This window comes from Spermophilus citellus, assembly GCF_964194105.1.
Source record: "Spermophilus citellus genome assembly, chromosome: 4".
NCBI classification, from domain to species: Eukaryota; Metazoa; Chordata; class Mammalia; order Rodentia; family Sciuridae; genus Spermophilus; species Spermophilus citellus.
In genome coordinates this window covers 197,427,353-197,444,711 of record NC_138185.1, presented here as the reverse complement: position 1 = coordinate 197,444,711, position 17,359 = coordinate 197,427,353, and the positions used below count along the sequence as shown (strand labels likewise).

The 17,359-nt window shown below is 40.1% G+C and overlaps 1 protein-coding gene across 2 annotated transcripts in view; it reads right to left on the bottom strand.

Annotated features, from left to right (window-relative positions):
* Positions 1-17,359, bottom strand: part of RGS6 (regulator of G protein signaling 6) — a 573,006-nt gene that overhangs the window by 166,548 nt on the left and 389,099 nt on the right. For both annotated transcript variants that reach the window (XM_081289462.1, XM_081289463.1), the window contains exon 3: positions 12,704-12,803. In XM_081289462.1, the coding sequence (XP_081145588.1) occupies positions 12,704-12,803 (100 nt within the window). The remainder of the gene's footprint in view (positions 1-12,703; positions 12,804-17,359) is intronic.

Sequence of the window (17,359 nt, the reverse complement as noted above, 5' to 3'; positions counted from 1 at the left end):
CATAGGAGGCTATGGTCAAGGTGTCTGTGGGGGCCATAGCGGGGACCATGGGCTCCATTCAACATTTGTTCAATCTTTTCATATATCCTGTGTCTTTTATCCTTCTCAATTTTTCATCCTTTGACTATCTTAATTCTATATACTTTTTTTTTCTGAATTATCTCTTTGAAACAATTCTCTTTTTTCAACTGTATTAAATATGTTTTTAAAATCTTGCACTGAGTTCTTATTCTTGGTTATTATTCATATTTACTTCTTCGATTTCTATTAAAAGCTTTCTCTTTTTTTAATGTGTTATAGTTCTCTGCTAAAATTTTCCCTTTTCTCCTCTATATCTTTGAACACAGCCATGACAGATATTTTAAGTTCAGGGCCTGATGATTTCAATATCTGGAGCTGCATTGAGATTATGTTGATATTTCTATTAGTTCTCATCCATGTTAACTTGTCTTTTTATGTGTCTTGCTATCTCTGATGTGGACTGAATTTATATATGGAAATTCACTGGCAAAAATAATTTGATGAATATAACAAAGATATCTTCCTCCAGAAAGTGTTTTTGTTTCTTCCAACTGCCCAGGGGCACTAAGGATCTTGGATCACTTCTTACTAATGTCAAGAATCTAGATTTTTATAGCTTAGTTCATCTTGAATAACTAGAAGCTGGGCCTTAGTCTACATGAAAGCTGAAGATTGTCACTTCACCTTATTCCTGGGTGACAGCCCACCTTTCAGAGTGTCCATAACAAAGTATGAATTTTTCAGGGCTTCCATCTTTATTGGTCATCAGACTCCAATTTTTGTTATCCTCACTCCATGATGTTATTAAAAGTACCGCTGAGCTTTACTGTTGCCTTTTGGATATCAAATGTCCTGAGGACAAAAACAGTCCCCAAAGCCAGGATTGTATCTATGGATTTTCATATTATCAAGAATCTTGGTCAAGTCATTCTTCACTCAGTTGTTAGCTCTCCAATTACACCAAGTGGGCTTTTCCCAGCTTTTATCTTGTTCTCATACAGAAAATTGACCTGATTAGACTAGACCACTCTTCCACCTGGCAAGAATATACAAACCCACTTTGACTATGTATGTGTGTATACATGTACACATGTGAATATGGATATGAATTTATGACTTTAATTTTAGATAAGTACTAGAAGACTTAAAAATTCCTATCAGAGCTGGCATGATGGGGCTTCCCTACAATCCCAGCAGCTCAAGAGGCTGAGGCAGGAGGATTGCAAGTTGAAAGCCAGCCTCAGCAAAAGTGAGCTGCTAAACATTTCAGTGAAACCCTGTCTCTAAATAAAATACAAAATACGGCTGGGGATGTAGTTTAGTGGACAAATGTCCCTTAGTTCAATCCCTGGTACCTACCCCCCAACCTCCTCCAAAATTCTCATCAGAGAAAAATGTGGAAACATTCAAAGGAATGGAAGCATCTTGGAATAAATATGCCACACTTCTCCAAGTTAACAAACACACACATTCAATTCTGATTGCTAATTGAAACAAATAATAGTTTATATATTGCTAATTGATTGAATTTATCACAATTATAGGAATATAATCGTATTATAGGGATAATATGATTACTTAGGCTATCTGAAAGGTATTTTAAACTACATTAAGGCCTAGACAAATGAAATTTGTGTTAAAACATTATTAAGTAATTTAAAGCTGACTACTCATTGAAAAATTATACTATATAATTTCACATCAGTGCAATTTGCTTTCAAAATCAATATTATATTTTCTAGTTTTCCACCGAAGCATTGGAAGAAAGCTGTTTGTTGACTTTTGCTCATTTCTTTTTTCAATTAATAACATTTCAATTTTCTAAAAAAATCACTTTACCCTGTTCTTCACACTATAATGTATTTAGTTCAATATGGCATGTATTAGTTTTCTGTGGCTGCTATAACAAACTGCCACAACTTCATGTGTTAGAACAACATAAATTTATTCTCTTATAATTCTAGATGCCAGCAGTACAAAGTCAGTTTCAGTGGGCCCAAATGAAGGTGCTGGCAAGGTCACATGCCCTCTGGAAGCTTCTGGTGGCTCTGGCCACTCCTTGGCTTGTGGCTACATTACTGTAACCTCTGTCTCTGAGGGTACATGGCCTTCTTCTCTTCTATTTGTATAAAATCTTCTGATTCTTTTTATAAGTATATATTTTATAAGAATATATAGATTGCATTTAGGACCCACCCCATGAATCCAGGATAATCTCCCTATCTCAAGATCCTTAATCTCAACTGCAAAGACTCTTTTTCAACATATTTACAATTTTAACAATCTAGGGCATAGTAGGAGTATCACTCAAATTACCTGTATTTTGCTTGATTTTTGTAGTTTTTTTTCCTCTCAGTGATATAAAAGAAGAAGGAGAGTAACAAGGAAGAGAACATTGACTGATCTGGGGTGATTTCCAACCTGGTTCTCTGGTTTGCTGATCTGGGAGTATCACAGCATAAGAGAAAACAGGTGGCTTACATTAACCCAGGAGTAGGTAGGTACAGGTAGACCGTCTAGAGGAAAAGGGTAAAATGTGAACTTCAGACAGTCTTCATAATACCCTGTGAGGAGTCATGGAAGGTCAAAGCCAAAATGGAACACAAATAACATTTAATTCAGATGAGTGAACTGGGGCTTGAAGAAGTTGGTGACCAGCTCGAGGTCACAAAGTTACTGGCTCAAATCACACAAGCAATTTTTAGCCAGACTTTTTTTCTTCCAAACTGTTCTGCCAAGAATCATCATCATCAACAGAAACTTATAAAAGTCAACATCAAGACATAAATTTGTGGCTGACTGGGAACTGCAGCCCAGTGTCACAAGAGAGTAGGGTACTGCATGCCGCTCGCCTAGACATAAATTTTTAGACATAAATTTGCTGTGAAAAGAGATAGAAATATGTACCAAAAAGGCATTGAGATAAGCAAAATATAAATGCATGTGTACACTTAGGTTATTTTCCGAAAATTATCTGTACAATAAAAATTCTTAAGGAAGAGCTAGGTAGGTGTAATTTTAATCAACTTCATTCCACCATTCTTTGATTGTGAGAAGGAGGTAGAATTGGGACTAATGAATTGAAGCAACAGGGAGGCAAGTAGGTATTCATTCATTATAAGGAAGTTTTCAAAGGTCAAAGTTGTCCAAAGATGGGATGAGAAATGATGACATTCATCATTGGAGGTTATTAGAACAGGCTGGAGAGCACTTAGCAGGGGTTATACTGATTGCAAATTCAGATAGGTGGTAGAGATAACCAGGGAAGAACCTGAAAAAAGAGGTTCCTGAGTCTGGACCTATGATGTCGCAGAATCTTTATTTTTAACAAGGTACACAAGTGATTCTCTTGTCCAGGAGGATACATCGGACGCCTTTAAGAAGTGTTGAAATTCACGAGTATAATTTTCTGCGTGAAGTAATGGAAACAGTTTGCAATGGTAGTGAGGAAACCAGATTCTAGTTTTGCTTCTGTCCTTAACAAGCTGTGTGATTTTTGAGCCCATATTATATCATGTCTAGGACTCCATTTTCCTGTTTTCAAAAGAAAGCAAGACTAGATGTATTTTATGGTTCTTGCGTACTAGGAATTTGTGTGTCTGAGGGTGGCCTGGAAGAAATTAATCTCCAAAGTCCCTGGAAAATTCTTGATGACATTTAGGTGATGGAGAATTATCTGGAATGACTGTCTGTGACAGCTAGGCAAGACTGTGCAATCTGGCTACTTTCCTGGAGTTGGCAGGCACGATGCCCAGGGTATGCACACAGGGAAGGTGTGGAGTGGATAGGGCCGGCGTGCTGGAGGTTGGAAAACTCAGAAACCTCATCATCTTGGCTCCAACATCATCTTTGTTACCTCCTTACTATTCAGAGGCAGGATCTGCAGAGGGTGATCTGTTACTCTGTGCAGGGAGTGGTAGGATTCCCTTTTTGTGTTCATCTTCCTCAGAAGTCTCAAGCCTCTCGAAGCTGAGATGGTTTGGCATGGATTTGCAGCTCTTATGAATGAGCCTCAGCTTGGATCTACTGTTGGGTTTTCCTTTCTATCCCACTTCCTTCTTCTCTCTCCAATTACTCATCCATTTCCCCTTAGGAACATCTGTTTGCCAAACTTCATCTCTTACAGCTCTTAATTTTTCACTTTTAGAGAGAGAGAGAGAGAGAGAGAGAGAGAGAGATTGTGCTCTAATAGCTCTCTCTTATCTGTTATCTTCTCCTATATATGTACATCAACCCCTATATCAGCACGTTGCCTCCCTGGGCTGGATTTTTCAGCCCTAAAATGTCTAACCCACAGGTGGATCAATGGGCACCTCTTCCCTGTCTTATTGGAGCAACTTCTGTGAATTCACCCTTGAGTTCCTGATATGAGGAGTGAAGATTATTTCTTTTACACATAAACAAGGAATTTTCAAACTCAAAATCATAGAAGGTGGGGATGGGTTAACATGTGACCTTCTAGCTTGGCAGGGGGTAGACTAATACATGGCTTCAAGATGAAGAGGTAAAATTAATAGTACCCAGTTATGCACTGGGTCCTCTGCCACTTAGGCTCTGCTGACTGCCAAGTCATACCTTCTCTAGAAAATGTTCTCTGGCTCTTCAGTCCCTCACTTCCAACTGTGTCTTGCACATCACCACCTGAATGTCCCTTCAAAATCTCAAACTCAGCACGACTTAGATTGATCTCATGTCTTCTCTCCCAAACCCATAACTTCCTCGTAAAGGAACCTCCTTTAACTGATATAGGTTAGAGCAATAGAAGTTATTTTCATTTTTGCTAAACATATTTATTTACATGTATTTATTTAAGATATATATGTATTCATTTAAATGTATTAATGTACTTATTCATAAGGATGTAATCAATAAAGTTGAATCAGGCATTTGAAGATCAGAAAGATAAAGAGAATAACAGGATAGATTTTTAGGTTCAGCAGAGATAATCTAAATAGGTGCTTTCAGTTCAGGGTCTGTATGGGTCCTGCAGGAGTTCACCAGATACATGCAATTTGTAAGATGGAAGGTCACAAAATTGGGGGCATTTTGTGTCACTACCCCAACTGGTAGGCACCAACACATTAGCAAATTTGTAAATGAATGGACCACAAAGCCTGCTTAAGAGGGCCCCATCTAAAAGAAATAACAACCATTCAACTCTTTTTGTGTCTCTATCACTTGGTGCCATGGAACCCCTTGATGTCACTTGTGAAGACTAGGAAATTTTCATTTCAATTTTCTTCTTTGCTTAATACTATACTTTCTCCTCCACCCCTCCTGTCATCTCTCTTTCTATAAATCATATTCCCAGGTTTATGGGCTTTCCTTTACAATATTCCAATTTTGATTGGTTGTTGTTTTGGCAAATACAGATGCTCCTTGATTTATGATGGAGTAACAACCTGGTAAGTTTATCATAAGAGGAAAATATTGTGAGTGAAAAATGCATTGAATGCACCTAACCACTCTTACATCCCAGCTTCGTGACACAATGCTGGTAGAACCTCCGTGGGCTCCCCTTGTGGTCACGTGGCTGACTGGGAACTGCAGCCCAGTGTCACAAGAGAGTAGGGTACTGCATGCGGCTCGCCTAGGAGAGGATCAAAGTTCACAAGTTGAAGCACAGTTTCTACTGAATGTGGATCACTTTCACACCATTGTCAAGTTGTGAAGTTGAAAAATTATAAATTGAACTAGCATAAGTCAGGGCCATCTGTACATTCTCATCCTGAAACTGCCTCCTTCTATTCAGAAAACGTTCAGTTCAGAGTTTCTTATTCAGATAATTTGATCCATGACAAATAAATGTAGGTACCTGCGTATTTCATGTATTTATTTATTTGGTATAAGTCACTAACACTTCCTCCTCCTCTTCCTCCATTTCCTCCTCCTCCTCCTCCTCTCCTTCTCCTTCTTCTTTTCTTTTTGCCTTTGGGATGATTTGGATAAGCACTGATTTTCAGCTTAGTGTAGTAGAGTGGAGAACACAGTTCTTCCTGCAGGATGCTCTTTCTGCATATTAACATTACTCTCACCTTTGATTTTCACTGTGCTGATGAGAAAGTGGTGATGAGCTGTTTCCTGGGGCCTCTGACAGTGGCAGGGTCTAGGACTTGCTGGGGTAGATTCACATGCTCCTCATCAGTACAGCCTCTGGGAGGAAGCTTCCATGGGACTCCTCATCACGCCATTGGCCTCCACCTACCCACCTCCTTCCACTGAGTCCCCTGCTGTTCGTTCAGATGGGAGGTCACGTGTAGGTGTGGAGCTGGAGGTCCAGCAAAGCAGCTGGTTAAACCAGCCTCACTGTGTCCATCATCATTTCATCTCTACTCTCATTTTCTACTAAGGAACAGGGGTCCTCGGAGGGAAGAGAAAAAAACCACTTCCCCAACTGTTGCTGATGGAGGGGGAGCCCCAGCATGGGTGAGAAAAACTCCTAAGATGTTAGAAGGGGCCTGCTAGGTTTTGGTGGGAGACTGGCGTTTCCACTAGTGATTAGAAAGCTAAATGGAGACTGCTATGCTGGAGAAAGCCTGCACTGAGGGATGGGTACTGTTCTGGGCAGACACAATAGGAGCAGCTATCTAGTCAAAAATGTCCTTATTAGGTTTGGTACCCAAGGGTCTCGGTGAGCTGAATCTTCTGTGTGTAGCTCTCCACCCTAGTACCAGCAACTTTAGAAAGGTGAAAAGGAATAAGGATTTCCTGAAATATCATCCAGGGCTTTTCTTCAAGGATTTTAGAGAGAGTGGAAAGCTTGGGGAGGGTGCTCTGGCTGGGGTCTCAACATATCAGACATGGCCATCATTGTGCCCCCATCTGACAACAATGCAGCTGAATTCTGTATTTCAGTCTGTGAATGCTGACTACCCACTGATGCAGACTGAAGTTCGATGTATTGGTTGCCATTGTTGAGTGAATGTCTTGTGTTCCAATTGCTCCTGTTCCATGGCAGCTGCTGGCTGAATAGCATGCCAACATACCTTGAGCCTGTTGAGCACAAGATTTATCTTCTGTCCTTTGGCCAGCCTTAGGTTCCACCTCAACACCAGCCTGAGCTCCGCTAGCAGAGTATCGACTCCATATTGCCATGAGGAGACACTGAGCTAGTGATTGACATGTGCAATAGTTAAGCATGCGAGTATGTTGGCAAGATGCATTCTAACTCGATAGCACAATCTGCTTGTTTCTAGTTTCTGAGCCTTTTGAGGACTCGAGCATGCAAATATAAAGTTGTTTCCTAGCTTTCCTTGCTAACAAGGGTTGGTTAGGTTGTCTCGGACCTGCTGTCAGATACCACTTATCCATTTGCTTTCCAGATTCCTAAATTTTTAAAAAATATTTCTTAGTTGTTGATGGACCTTTATTTTATTTGTTTCTTTTCTTTATTTATATTGCAGTGCTGAGAATAGAACCCAGTACCCCACACATGCTAGGCAAGCACTCTACCACTAAGCCACAACCCCAGCCCAGGTCCCTAAATTTTGTTGCTACTGTATCCTATGTTGGGAGACAATTCTCCATGAGTCGCTGATATATCTGCACATCTTGAGAATGAAGCACTGACTGCTCTATCTTGTATTGACTATCTTTTAAAAGATATTACCTTTACATCTCCTGTGACTACTCTAGTGCCTGGAAAATAGAAACCATAGGTGCTTACTACCCAGGTCACATACTTACCAGCTTCTGAAACCCTTTCGCTTGCCCTTTGATACTCATAGTCAACAATCAGTAAAATCAGCTAACTCTTTGTTCACCTTCCTATTCTACTCCTATGGCCCTATGTCCACATAGACATGGTAGGTGGTGGTTATTTCCCCCTCTGCCTTACACACTCTGGGGTTTGAAGGCAGTTAAGTAATCACCTTGTTTCTTGTGACTATGTCCCTTGTTAGGAAGGTCATCTATTGATCCCTGGGCCTCTCATTCCATGAAAATCTTAATCAGACTCTCAACCACACTCTAGAATGTTCCCCCAGTAGTGATTTCAATATCCATATAGATCAGTCTTCCAATATCACGGCCTCTGGGTTCTTGGCCTCCAGTCTACCTCAGTCGGAACTTGCATGGCCATACCTTAGATCTCGTCACCACCAATAATTTCCACCTCTCCATGATCTCAGTTTCAAACATTCCACTCTCTGATCTATGGATCTATTTAATCACTACCTAAAACCTTCTGTACTTTCAACTCCCTTATTCTGGCCTTGAATTTGAAAATCCCTTGGCCACTGGAAGTACAATTTATGGTAATCAGCCCTCTTCATGGTTCCTCACCCCCGTCATGTTCTCACGTCTCTTTGTTATCATTGAATGGTCAATTTTATTGTTCTCTCACTTGTCCCTTAATTCATCCTACTCTTCCACTTGCTCTAGCACTCTAGGTCCAACTTTCTACCTAATACATGCCCAAATTCACAGAGCTAAAGGTGACGGGAGAAATAATTCTCTCTTTAAGTTCATAAATATTAAAAATCTCCCAAGTTTCCTTAATGCTACCTAGCAACCAAAACTTTATTCCCCTAGTCTGGTCATTGTCTTGATTCTCCTAGTTGATGAATGTCTTTAAATCCCTTCTCCAACTTTCCCCATCTCCACCCCATTCACTTCCCATGTTACTAAGAAAATAGAGATAATTAGGAGGGAACTTCTACACACACCTCCCTCCCTTCTTTCTGCTCCTTCTTTTTTGATGAATAAAGTGCATGTGCTTCTAGCTAAAGTTACCCACCTATGTGCATATTAATTCAATCTCCCCCTAACCTACTCATTGATCTCACTCCTTGAATTTTCCCCCTGTATCATTTTCCCCCTGAGTCATTTCCATTATCATAAAAACATATGGTCACTTTCATATTAATTAAAAACCCACATGTTCTGACTCAATGTACCCCTGCATTCATTCATTCCTTCCTTCCTCCCTCCCTCCCTCCCTCCCTCCCTTCCTTCCTTCCTTCCTTCCTTTTTAAGGAAAACTCCAAAGATTACTATACACTTACTATCCCAGTTTGCTCTTCTCCCATTCTGACTTGAACCCACTCCAAGAAGGCATTTTGGCACCATGTTTCACAGGATGTGTGTTTATCAAGGTCAGCAAGGAATTCCGTGTTGCTAACCTCAGACCTTAGCTTACATGATTATCAGCAGTATTTAATGTAGATCACGCCATTTCAAACATTTTCTAGAAAATTTGGTTTCCAAGAAATCCTATCTTCCTGATGTTCTTCTTTGTCTGAAGAGAATTCTTCTCAATTTCCTTTGCTGGTTTCTCCTTCTTTCCCTGACCTCTTTATATATGGGTATTCCAAGTTATAGGACATGGACTATGGGTTCTATCTATACTCACTGTCTTGGAGAACTTACTAATCCCATGGCTCTAAATGCCATTTCAATGTCCTCAGCTCAGATATGCCCTTAAGATCTAGAGCTGTGTACCTAAATGCCTGCTGGATCTATGTACCTAAAGCTCCAATTTAATGTCTAAGGCTCTCTAAAACTTGAGCTGTCTAAAATCCATCTTTTGATTTCTTACTTTCCAGCTAAACAAACAGGCAAACAAACGAATCTCCTGTCCCCTTGTTGTCGTCCCCATTGAAATCAATGGCAACTCCAGTCTTCCAGTTGCTCAAAAAGGTATATAATCACTGTTGATTCAAATTTTATCTCTCTCACATTCTGCATCTGAGCTAACCCCCAATAACCATCTATTTCACCCTTGAACTTGAGTTTGAATCTGACCACTTCACACACCTCTAATACTCAGGGTCTAATCTGATCTGCCATTTTTATGACAGACTCGACCTGGCACTTCAACCCCACCCCATCCCTGTGTCTTCTGAACACAAGAGAGTGATCTTGTTGAAAGGGAAGTCAGAGCACATCACCCCATGCAGGTGGCATTGTGATGACCGAGAGTTTCATTTTCTGGCTGTCCACTGTCACTCTGTCTTCGGCCCTGCTCTCCTTATCTTCCGTGCTCTAGCCACACTGGTTTCCTTGTCACAAGTCCTCAATATACCAGGAAGACTCCTGTCCTAGGGACATAGGAATGACTGTCTGGAATGCTCTTTCCCTCAATATCCACAGAATTCAATCTTTCATCTCCTTTCTACCTTTATTCAAGTGTTATATTCTTAGGGAGTTCTTCATTAACCACCTTTAACCTCCAAATTAAAATACTCTAATTTCTACCTTTTTCACAGGTTTAATTTTTCTCCCTCGTGTTCATTACTATGTAAAATTCTGCAAATTTCCTTATTAATCTTGTCCATTGTCTCTTTTTCTAGAATATAAATTCCACAAGAATAGGAATTTGTATCTGTTTCATTTACTTATGAATCTCAACTAACAACACTTAGAAAATAGTAAACATCCATCAAGTATGTAAAGGATTAAATAAATAATAAATAAATGACCAAACATGTTGGAAAAAGAAGAAGATGGAAATTTTAGAAATAAAAAATAATTGAAATTTAATACTTAGCTGGATAAAGAGAAACTTATTTTTTTCAGAGAACAACACAATATAAACAGAAGAGATATATTTCATGGTTACTCTTAGGAAGCTGGTGTAAATTTGATTCCCAAACAGCAATGAAAGTAAGAAAAACCATAGACAATTTTTTTTCATGAAAATAGATTTAAAAATTCTAAACATATTATGTAACAAAATCCAGTAAGTTAAAAAATATACTTCAGAGCCAATATAGATAGTATAATTTATATTTAGATAAATTTTAAAATTAGAGAACACTAAAAATACAACTTCCAAATCCATATTGGTGTTTGTTGAGGACTGAATGTGCCTCTCCAAAATTCATGTGCTGAAATATGATCCCTAATATGATACTGAGAGGTGAGGCGTTGGGGAGGTAACTGAGGAAGGTGAGTCCTAATGAATGGAAGGAAGGGAGCTATTTAGCTGCCATGTGAGGTCACAGTAGAAGCAGGCCCTCACCAGAACCTGACCATCATGGCACCCTGATCTTGGACTTTGAACCATGAGAAATACATTTCTATTGTTTATAAACCTTCCAGCCTATGATACTTTGCTATAGTTACCCAAGATAGGACAGTATTTAAGTTCAAACAGAAACTATATAGATAATGAGTTGGGCTACTCCTGGATACTTCAACTGAGTTTACTTTTTTAGTTACAATATAGTAATATTGACTCCAGTCAATATTGTGACTGGAGTCAATCTGTGAGTGTGTGGGTACTGTCTTATGAATGTGACCTGTATAAATTCATGTTACCACCACCATAGTAGGGATATGGAACAGTTGTATCATCTCATAAAACTCCCTTCCGATATCACTTGTAGTCACACCCACCTCCCCAGTTTCCAATGCCATTGATCTGTTGTCTATCCATAAAATTTTTGGATTTTTTTTTAGCAAGTCATATAAACAGAGTTGGACAGTATATAACCTTTTGAGACTGGTTTCTTGTGCTCAGGAAAATGAATGTTGAGATTAATCCAGGTTGTTGCATGTATCAAGAGTTTACTCTTTTTTACTGCTGAATATGGTAGACCTGAGTTTATTGCCTCATCCACAGAAGGACATCTGGGTTGTTTCCAGCAAGTAGAGATTATATGAGTTGAGTTGCTATAACACTTGTATATGAGTTTTTTGTGTGAATATAAGTTTTTATCTCTTGGGTAAACACTGTGAAGTGGGATTGCTGGGTCATATGCTAAGCATTGTTTAACTCTATAAGAAACTGCAAAGCTGTTTCCTGAAGTAGCTGCACCATTTTGCATTCCCACCAGCAATACATGAGAGTGCCTGCCAGTCACTCCCGTCCTCAGCAGTTCTTGGTCTTATCAGCATGTTTCACTTTACCCATGCTAACAGGTATATAGTAGAAACTAACTTGTGTTGGTTCCTGAGGTTTGGAAAGCAAATATCTAAATTTTAAGACTAAGAGCATCATCAAAAATTTTAATTTGTTTGCTTATTCATTTGGATAGCAAGTCAAACTATGAAGAAAAGCAATGAACTGATTAACATAAAATTTGTGGGCAGACAGGAAGATTCAATCTACTAGGTACATGAAGGGACTCTCAGATACAGATAATATGCCATTTTTTAGGGAAGGTGGGAGTGTACGCTCTGTGTTACATTACTGTTTTTTAAATACATTTAATACATTTCACAATCAAAAATATTAAATGAATTGTCTGATCATAAAAAAAACACATAAGGAAATGCAAAACAATATTTTAAAACTACTTTTTCAGAAGTTCAACTGTAGTGAGTTAAAAAACTTCAAAAGCATCTTGCAGAATTTGGGTATAAAGCATTTTTAAACATAAAGCTTTCTTTAAAAACCATTTAATGTAAATTTCTTTACTGTGATTGTTTATGTCTGTGATTGTTGTTTGTTTCTGTGATTGTTTATGTCCCACAGACCAATTGCTATTGTGTCCAGTTATTTGTTTAATCCCAGAGGTCTCAACCTACACACAGGCTGGTCATGGACATTCTTAAAGATTGGCAAAGATAGCTCCTTCCTAGAAACCAAGACCTCAATGAGACTTGAGTCAAAACCACAATAAATGCCTAATTTTTAGTATTCATACACTCGTAGACACCCCAGGCCACCATCCGGGCACGCATTCATCAGTAGCCTGTTCTGGTGGCCACCAGCACCTTGTGAGGAGTACATTACCTGTGACGACACTGGGGATTTTGGAGAGAAAGCTCTTGACTGTCCTGATGGGCACTCCTCCCGTCTTGTCATCTTGCATCTTTGTGATGATATCTTCGATCTGAAAGAGGTTGGAGGAACATTACTTTCTTCCACACAATAGTAGTACATGGTGCCTTATAAACAGTCCAAATTGTATAATACTAGATATCAGGAAAGGCATACAGCTCATCAGTCAATAAATGTAGTGTCCATATCTGCTACTGACCAAGTGCTGGGTGTGGGAGCCAGAGGAAGATATAAAAGAGCATAAGGCACGTTCTATAGGAATAAGGCAAGGAGGGAGAAATACATGAGGATCCTTCATGGGACCCAACATGGAATGAAATATGTACACAGTAAAATTCCTTTTCTTATCTAAATGGGATTTTTATATAGGTCAAACTATAAGAAATTGCCATATTCAAATCCCTTAAAATTGCAATTTCCTATTGTTCAACCTAAAATATTAATGTGTGTTTTAGGAAGTTCAGGAAGGGCTGCTTTGGGGACTAGAGAAGGACCCAGCCAATCACAAGGGAAAAGGGACAGAGATTATAAATCAAGACCTGGAATGCCCTAATTTGGAGAAGTTGGTAAACAGGCCTTGGGAGTGGTGAGTGGTGTGAGGATGGCCACCTTGAGTCAGGGCAAAGTGGGTCAAAGACAGGACCCTCAACTTTTGAACTAAGGAAGTCCACGTTATCAGGAGAAAGACCGTGGTGGATGGTGGTCTGTGGCCTGGAGTCAGGTGACCTCTTATTGGTGACAACAGAACAGGGAATGGGGGTGGACTAACGGTGATGGAGGTACCTAAACTGGTAAACCAATTGGTAGCTAAAAAGTTGCCAGCCACATGTCATTTCCTGGGAAGAAATCTTCAGAATAAGATCCAGAAAAATCTGTTAGAAATGCCTAGATCTTTCTGTTTGAAGAAGAGGGAGCCCTGGGAAAAGGGGAGAAGATAATGTCTAGCATTATCGTGTATTTTGTTCCCCTAACCAATAGAAATATCTTCAAGATGTCAGGATGGATTTTCTGAGGGAGCCCTTAGTGGAGTCACATATTCTTTTTCATTATTTATTTATTTTTTAATTGGAGGGGCACTCGACCACTGAGCCACATCCCTAGCCTTATTTTGTATTTTATTTAGAGACAGGGCCTCACTGAGTTGTTTAGCTCCTCAATTTTGCTGAGGCTGGCTTTGAACTCATGATCCTCCTGCCTCAGCCTCCCAAATAGCTGGGGTTACAGGCATGTGCCACCACATCCGGTGGAGTCACATATTCTTAAAGCTAGAAATTTAAGCCATAACCCATCTAGTGAAACTTATTACTATTGAATTTTGAGGTTGTTTTTTTCTCAAAGTCACATGACTAATAAATAACTAGTCTGACAGAAATAGATATCTTGATAGAGACAAAGTTAGACACAGTAAAACATCATCACTGCAATCATTGCCAAATATATTTAGAATTTATTATGTTCCAGGCACGATTCTAAGGTTCACACATACCCTATACAGCTTAATCCTCCTATTATTTTTTAAAGTAGAATCCACTATTATCCTCATTTTGCCAGATCAAGAAATTAAGATTTAGTGAGGTACATCAATCAAGTAGAGTATGTTAAGTTGTGGAAGGAAATAGCTCCCAGAGTGTCAATGGCTTAACACCACCAAACTCATTTCTCTCTCATGCTACATGCCTCTCACAGGTCACTGTAGACTCTGCTCATTGTAGTTACCCTGGGGCCTGGGCTAATGGAGCAGCCACCATCTTGAATGTTGCTGGTCACTGTGCCAGAGTGACAAGAGAGAATTCTGGACACACTCTCACTGGGCATTAAGTGGTACAACCCAGAAGTGATATATCACATATTGGTCACAATTCTTTGCTTGGAATTAGTCATATGTTCCCCACCCAAATACAGAGATGCCAGGGGACTCTGGGTGCTAGGAGGAGAGGCAAACTGAACATCCGTGGCCAACACCCATGGCTGCTACAGAACCTTCACCAGTTTTACAAGGTCTCACAGATAATGAGTTGTGAAGCCAAGTTTGAACACAGACCAGACTCCAGAGCTTGGGCTTCTAACCCCTGAGATGTTCTGTCTGCCAACGAGAGTCCTAGGAACCTGTCACACAGGGAAACCACTCCCCTCTGGGTAGTTCTGGATTTCCCTGAAAAGTATTGAGCATGAATATGAATCCTCTGCCCCTCAGGCAGTGCACAAGAGCCTTCTGGAAAGAAGGGTCTCCTCTGAAAACATGCACTCTGTTGAATGTCATTCAGGTCATTTCTCCTAGCGGATGCCTGCCTCTGTCTCCCACATTCAACCCAACAATTTAGAGGTTTGAATATGACTTACTGACAGTCAAGGAGAGCTGTTTCTAGCAAAAAGGGCACATATTCAATTTAATCCATTCTTTTGATCTACTGTATTATCTGAAGCCAGAAGTATCAGTTACATTGATGGTTTAAATGAAAGGGACCAGAAAACCATTGAGAATCGGAGGGAAACTGATCATTCAATGCTGTTAGACCTCTGAGTGGGCGTTAGACGGTCATCACTTCCAGTGTCTGATCAGTGGGCTGGATATGAGGGGTTAACTGCACAGAGGACTTCTCCATGACTCCCCTCTCCTCTGCCCAGTTCAGCTGCTTCGTCACATGACTGAATCTTAGAAGTTCTTACTGACTAATGGGGAAGCCTTATCTTCTTGCGTGGGTCCACAATGGACTAAGAGATACTTGTCACTTATGGGGTTAAGGCCAGATCAAAAGGACACTCCCTCGACTGCCTAGAAAGGGGATTGTGCTCACTCTAGGAATAGTTCACAGCATCACAGGTGAGGAAGGTGGAACTACTGGTCCCCAACTCCTGACTCCCCTACTCACATACCCTGTAACCCCTGCCCTGGTGTAAAGTGGGCAGAGTCTGCAGCTTTGAGGCCTGGCCATATGACCTCCTGGCTCCTGGAATCCTATGAATGCAATGTGAGCTGAGGCTCTCCCTGCACCTGCGTGCTTGTGCTGGCCTTTTTGCTAGTCCCCTGCTTTTTGCCATGAGAAGAATGTGCCTCAGACAGTTATTGTCCCATTGAAGGTAAAAGACATTAGGAGCAAATGGGCCTGGACCCATCGTAAGATCAGCCCAACCTCAGCTGCCGGAGTTCTCCAGAGTGAGAAGAAAGCTCATTGCTATGTATCACTAAGTTTGGGGTGATTTGCTCTAAGGCAGAATTATGATAACGGGGCTCTGAAAAATGCATTTATTAAAATGGCTGTAGCCACAACAAATAGTTGACAATCAGAATTGATGAATTTTAGAATTGGGGTATCTTTGCATCCAAACCTTTTTTTTTTTTTTTTAAGAATGTAGATATTTAATTTATACCATCCACCATCTACTTAAAAACTCTTAGGGACTATACTATTGTCGGTAGCTTATTCCATTATAGTGTCAGACACATTTTTGACAGCTATGTTTGATTCTGGAGCATGATTCACAGCAATATCAACTAATCATAGTCTCTGAAATTCCTTATTATAGTTTCTGGAAAATTTTCACCAGTTCATAAGTAGGTTCCTTGGAGTTTATAAAAAAATAATGACAAGCATTTTCAAACAACTATTTAAAAATAGAGCTTCCTGGGTATTTTTAATAATTATCTAACTTATTTCTCAATCTCAAAAGATATTTAATCAAGATGATAAAATTGAGGCTCAGAAAGGTTAAGTGATTTATCCGAAGACACACAGGTATAAGTGTCAAAGCCAGGATTCCTACTGAAGTTGGAATATACATTGTGTGATCATATTTATCAATCTAAAGCTCATCTTCTACCTCTCTGATCTTTAGAAAAGACTAGGTTATGGCCCTTCTCTGAGTTGTGTGATTATTAGGTTCAGATCCTGAAAGGTAATTATCAGAGGCATGAACCTGTGAGTTGCCTGGATTTGACTGATCCCTCAGAATCTCACTCTCCCAGTGCCATATGCCAAGGTTAGAACTTTGCTTTCTGTTGGGTCCTGGGGTATTTTCCAGCAGAGCCTGGTATTTCCCCTTACACTATGCAACTCATAAAATCCTGAGCTAAACACGGCACCCAACAAAAGCTTTTAGACTCAGCGCCACTTGGTAGACTCCAAGCTTCTAAAATGTTCAGTGGTCAAGTGCCCCTGAGTTCATTCTCTGGTACCCACCCCACCCCAAAAAATGTTTTCACCTTGCTGGGCCCCAACTCCTGACTCCTCTATAGTATTCACATGCCTGTTATCCCAGTGGCTCAGGAGGCTGAGGCAGGAGGATCACAAGTTCAAAGCCAGCCTCAGCAACTCAGAGAAACCCTGTCTCAAAATAAAAAATAAAAAGGACTGGGGATATGGCTCAGTGGTTAAGTGCCCCTGGGTTCAACCCCCATGCTAAAAACATTAGCTCAATAAATTCATTTAATTTTCAAGCAGATTATTATGTCCCCATTTCCTAGACAAGGGAACTGAGATTCATCCCATCCAGGGCTTGCCGACATCCAGGCACAAGATACTCAATGCCACTGCATTGACGGAAGTCCAGGGCAGTCCTTGAGGGGCAGAGGAGGAGGCTGGCAATGGGTCCAGACAGTCAGGTTCTCAG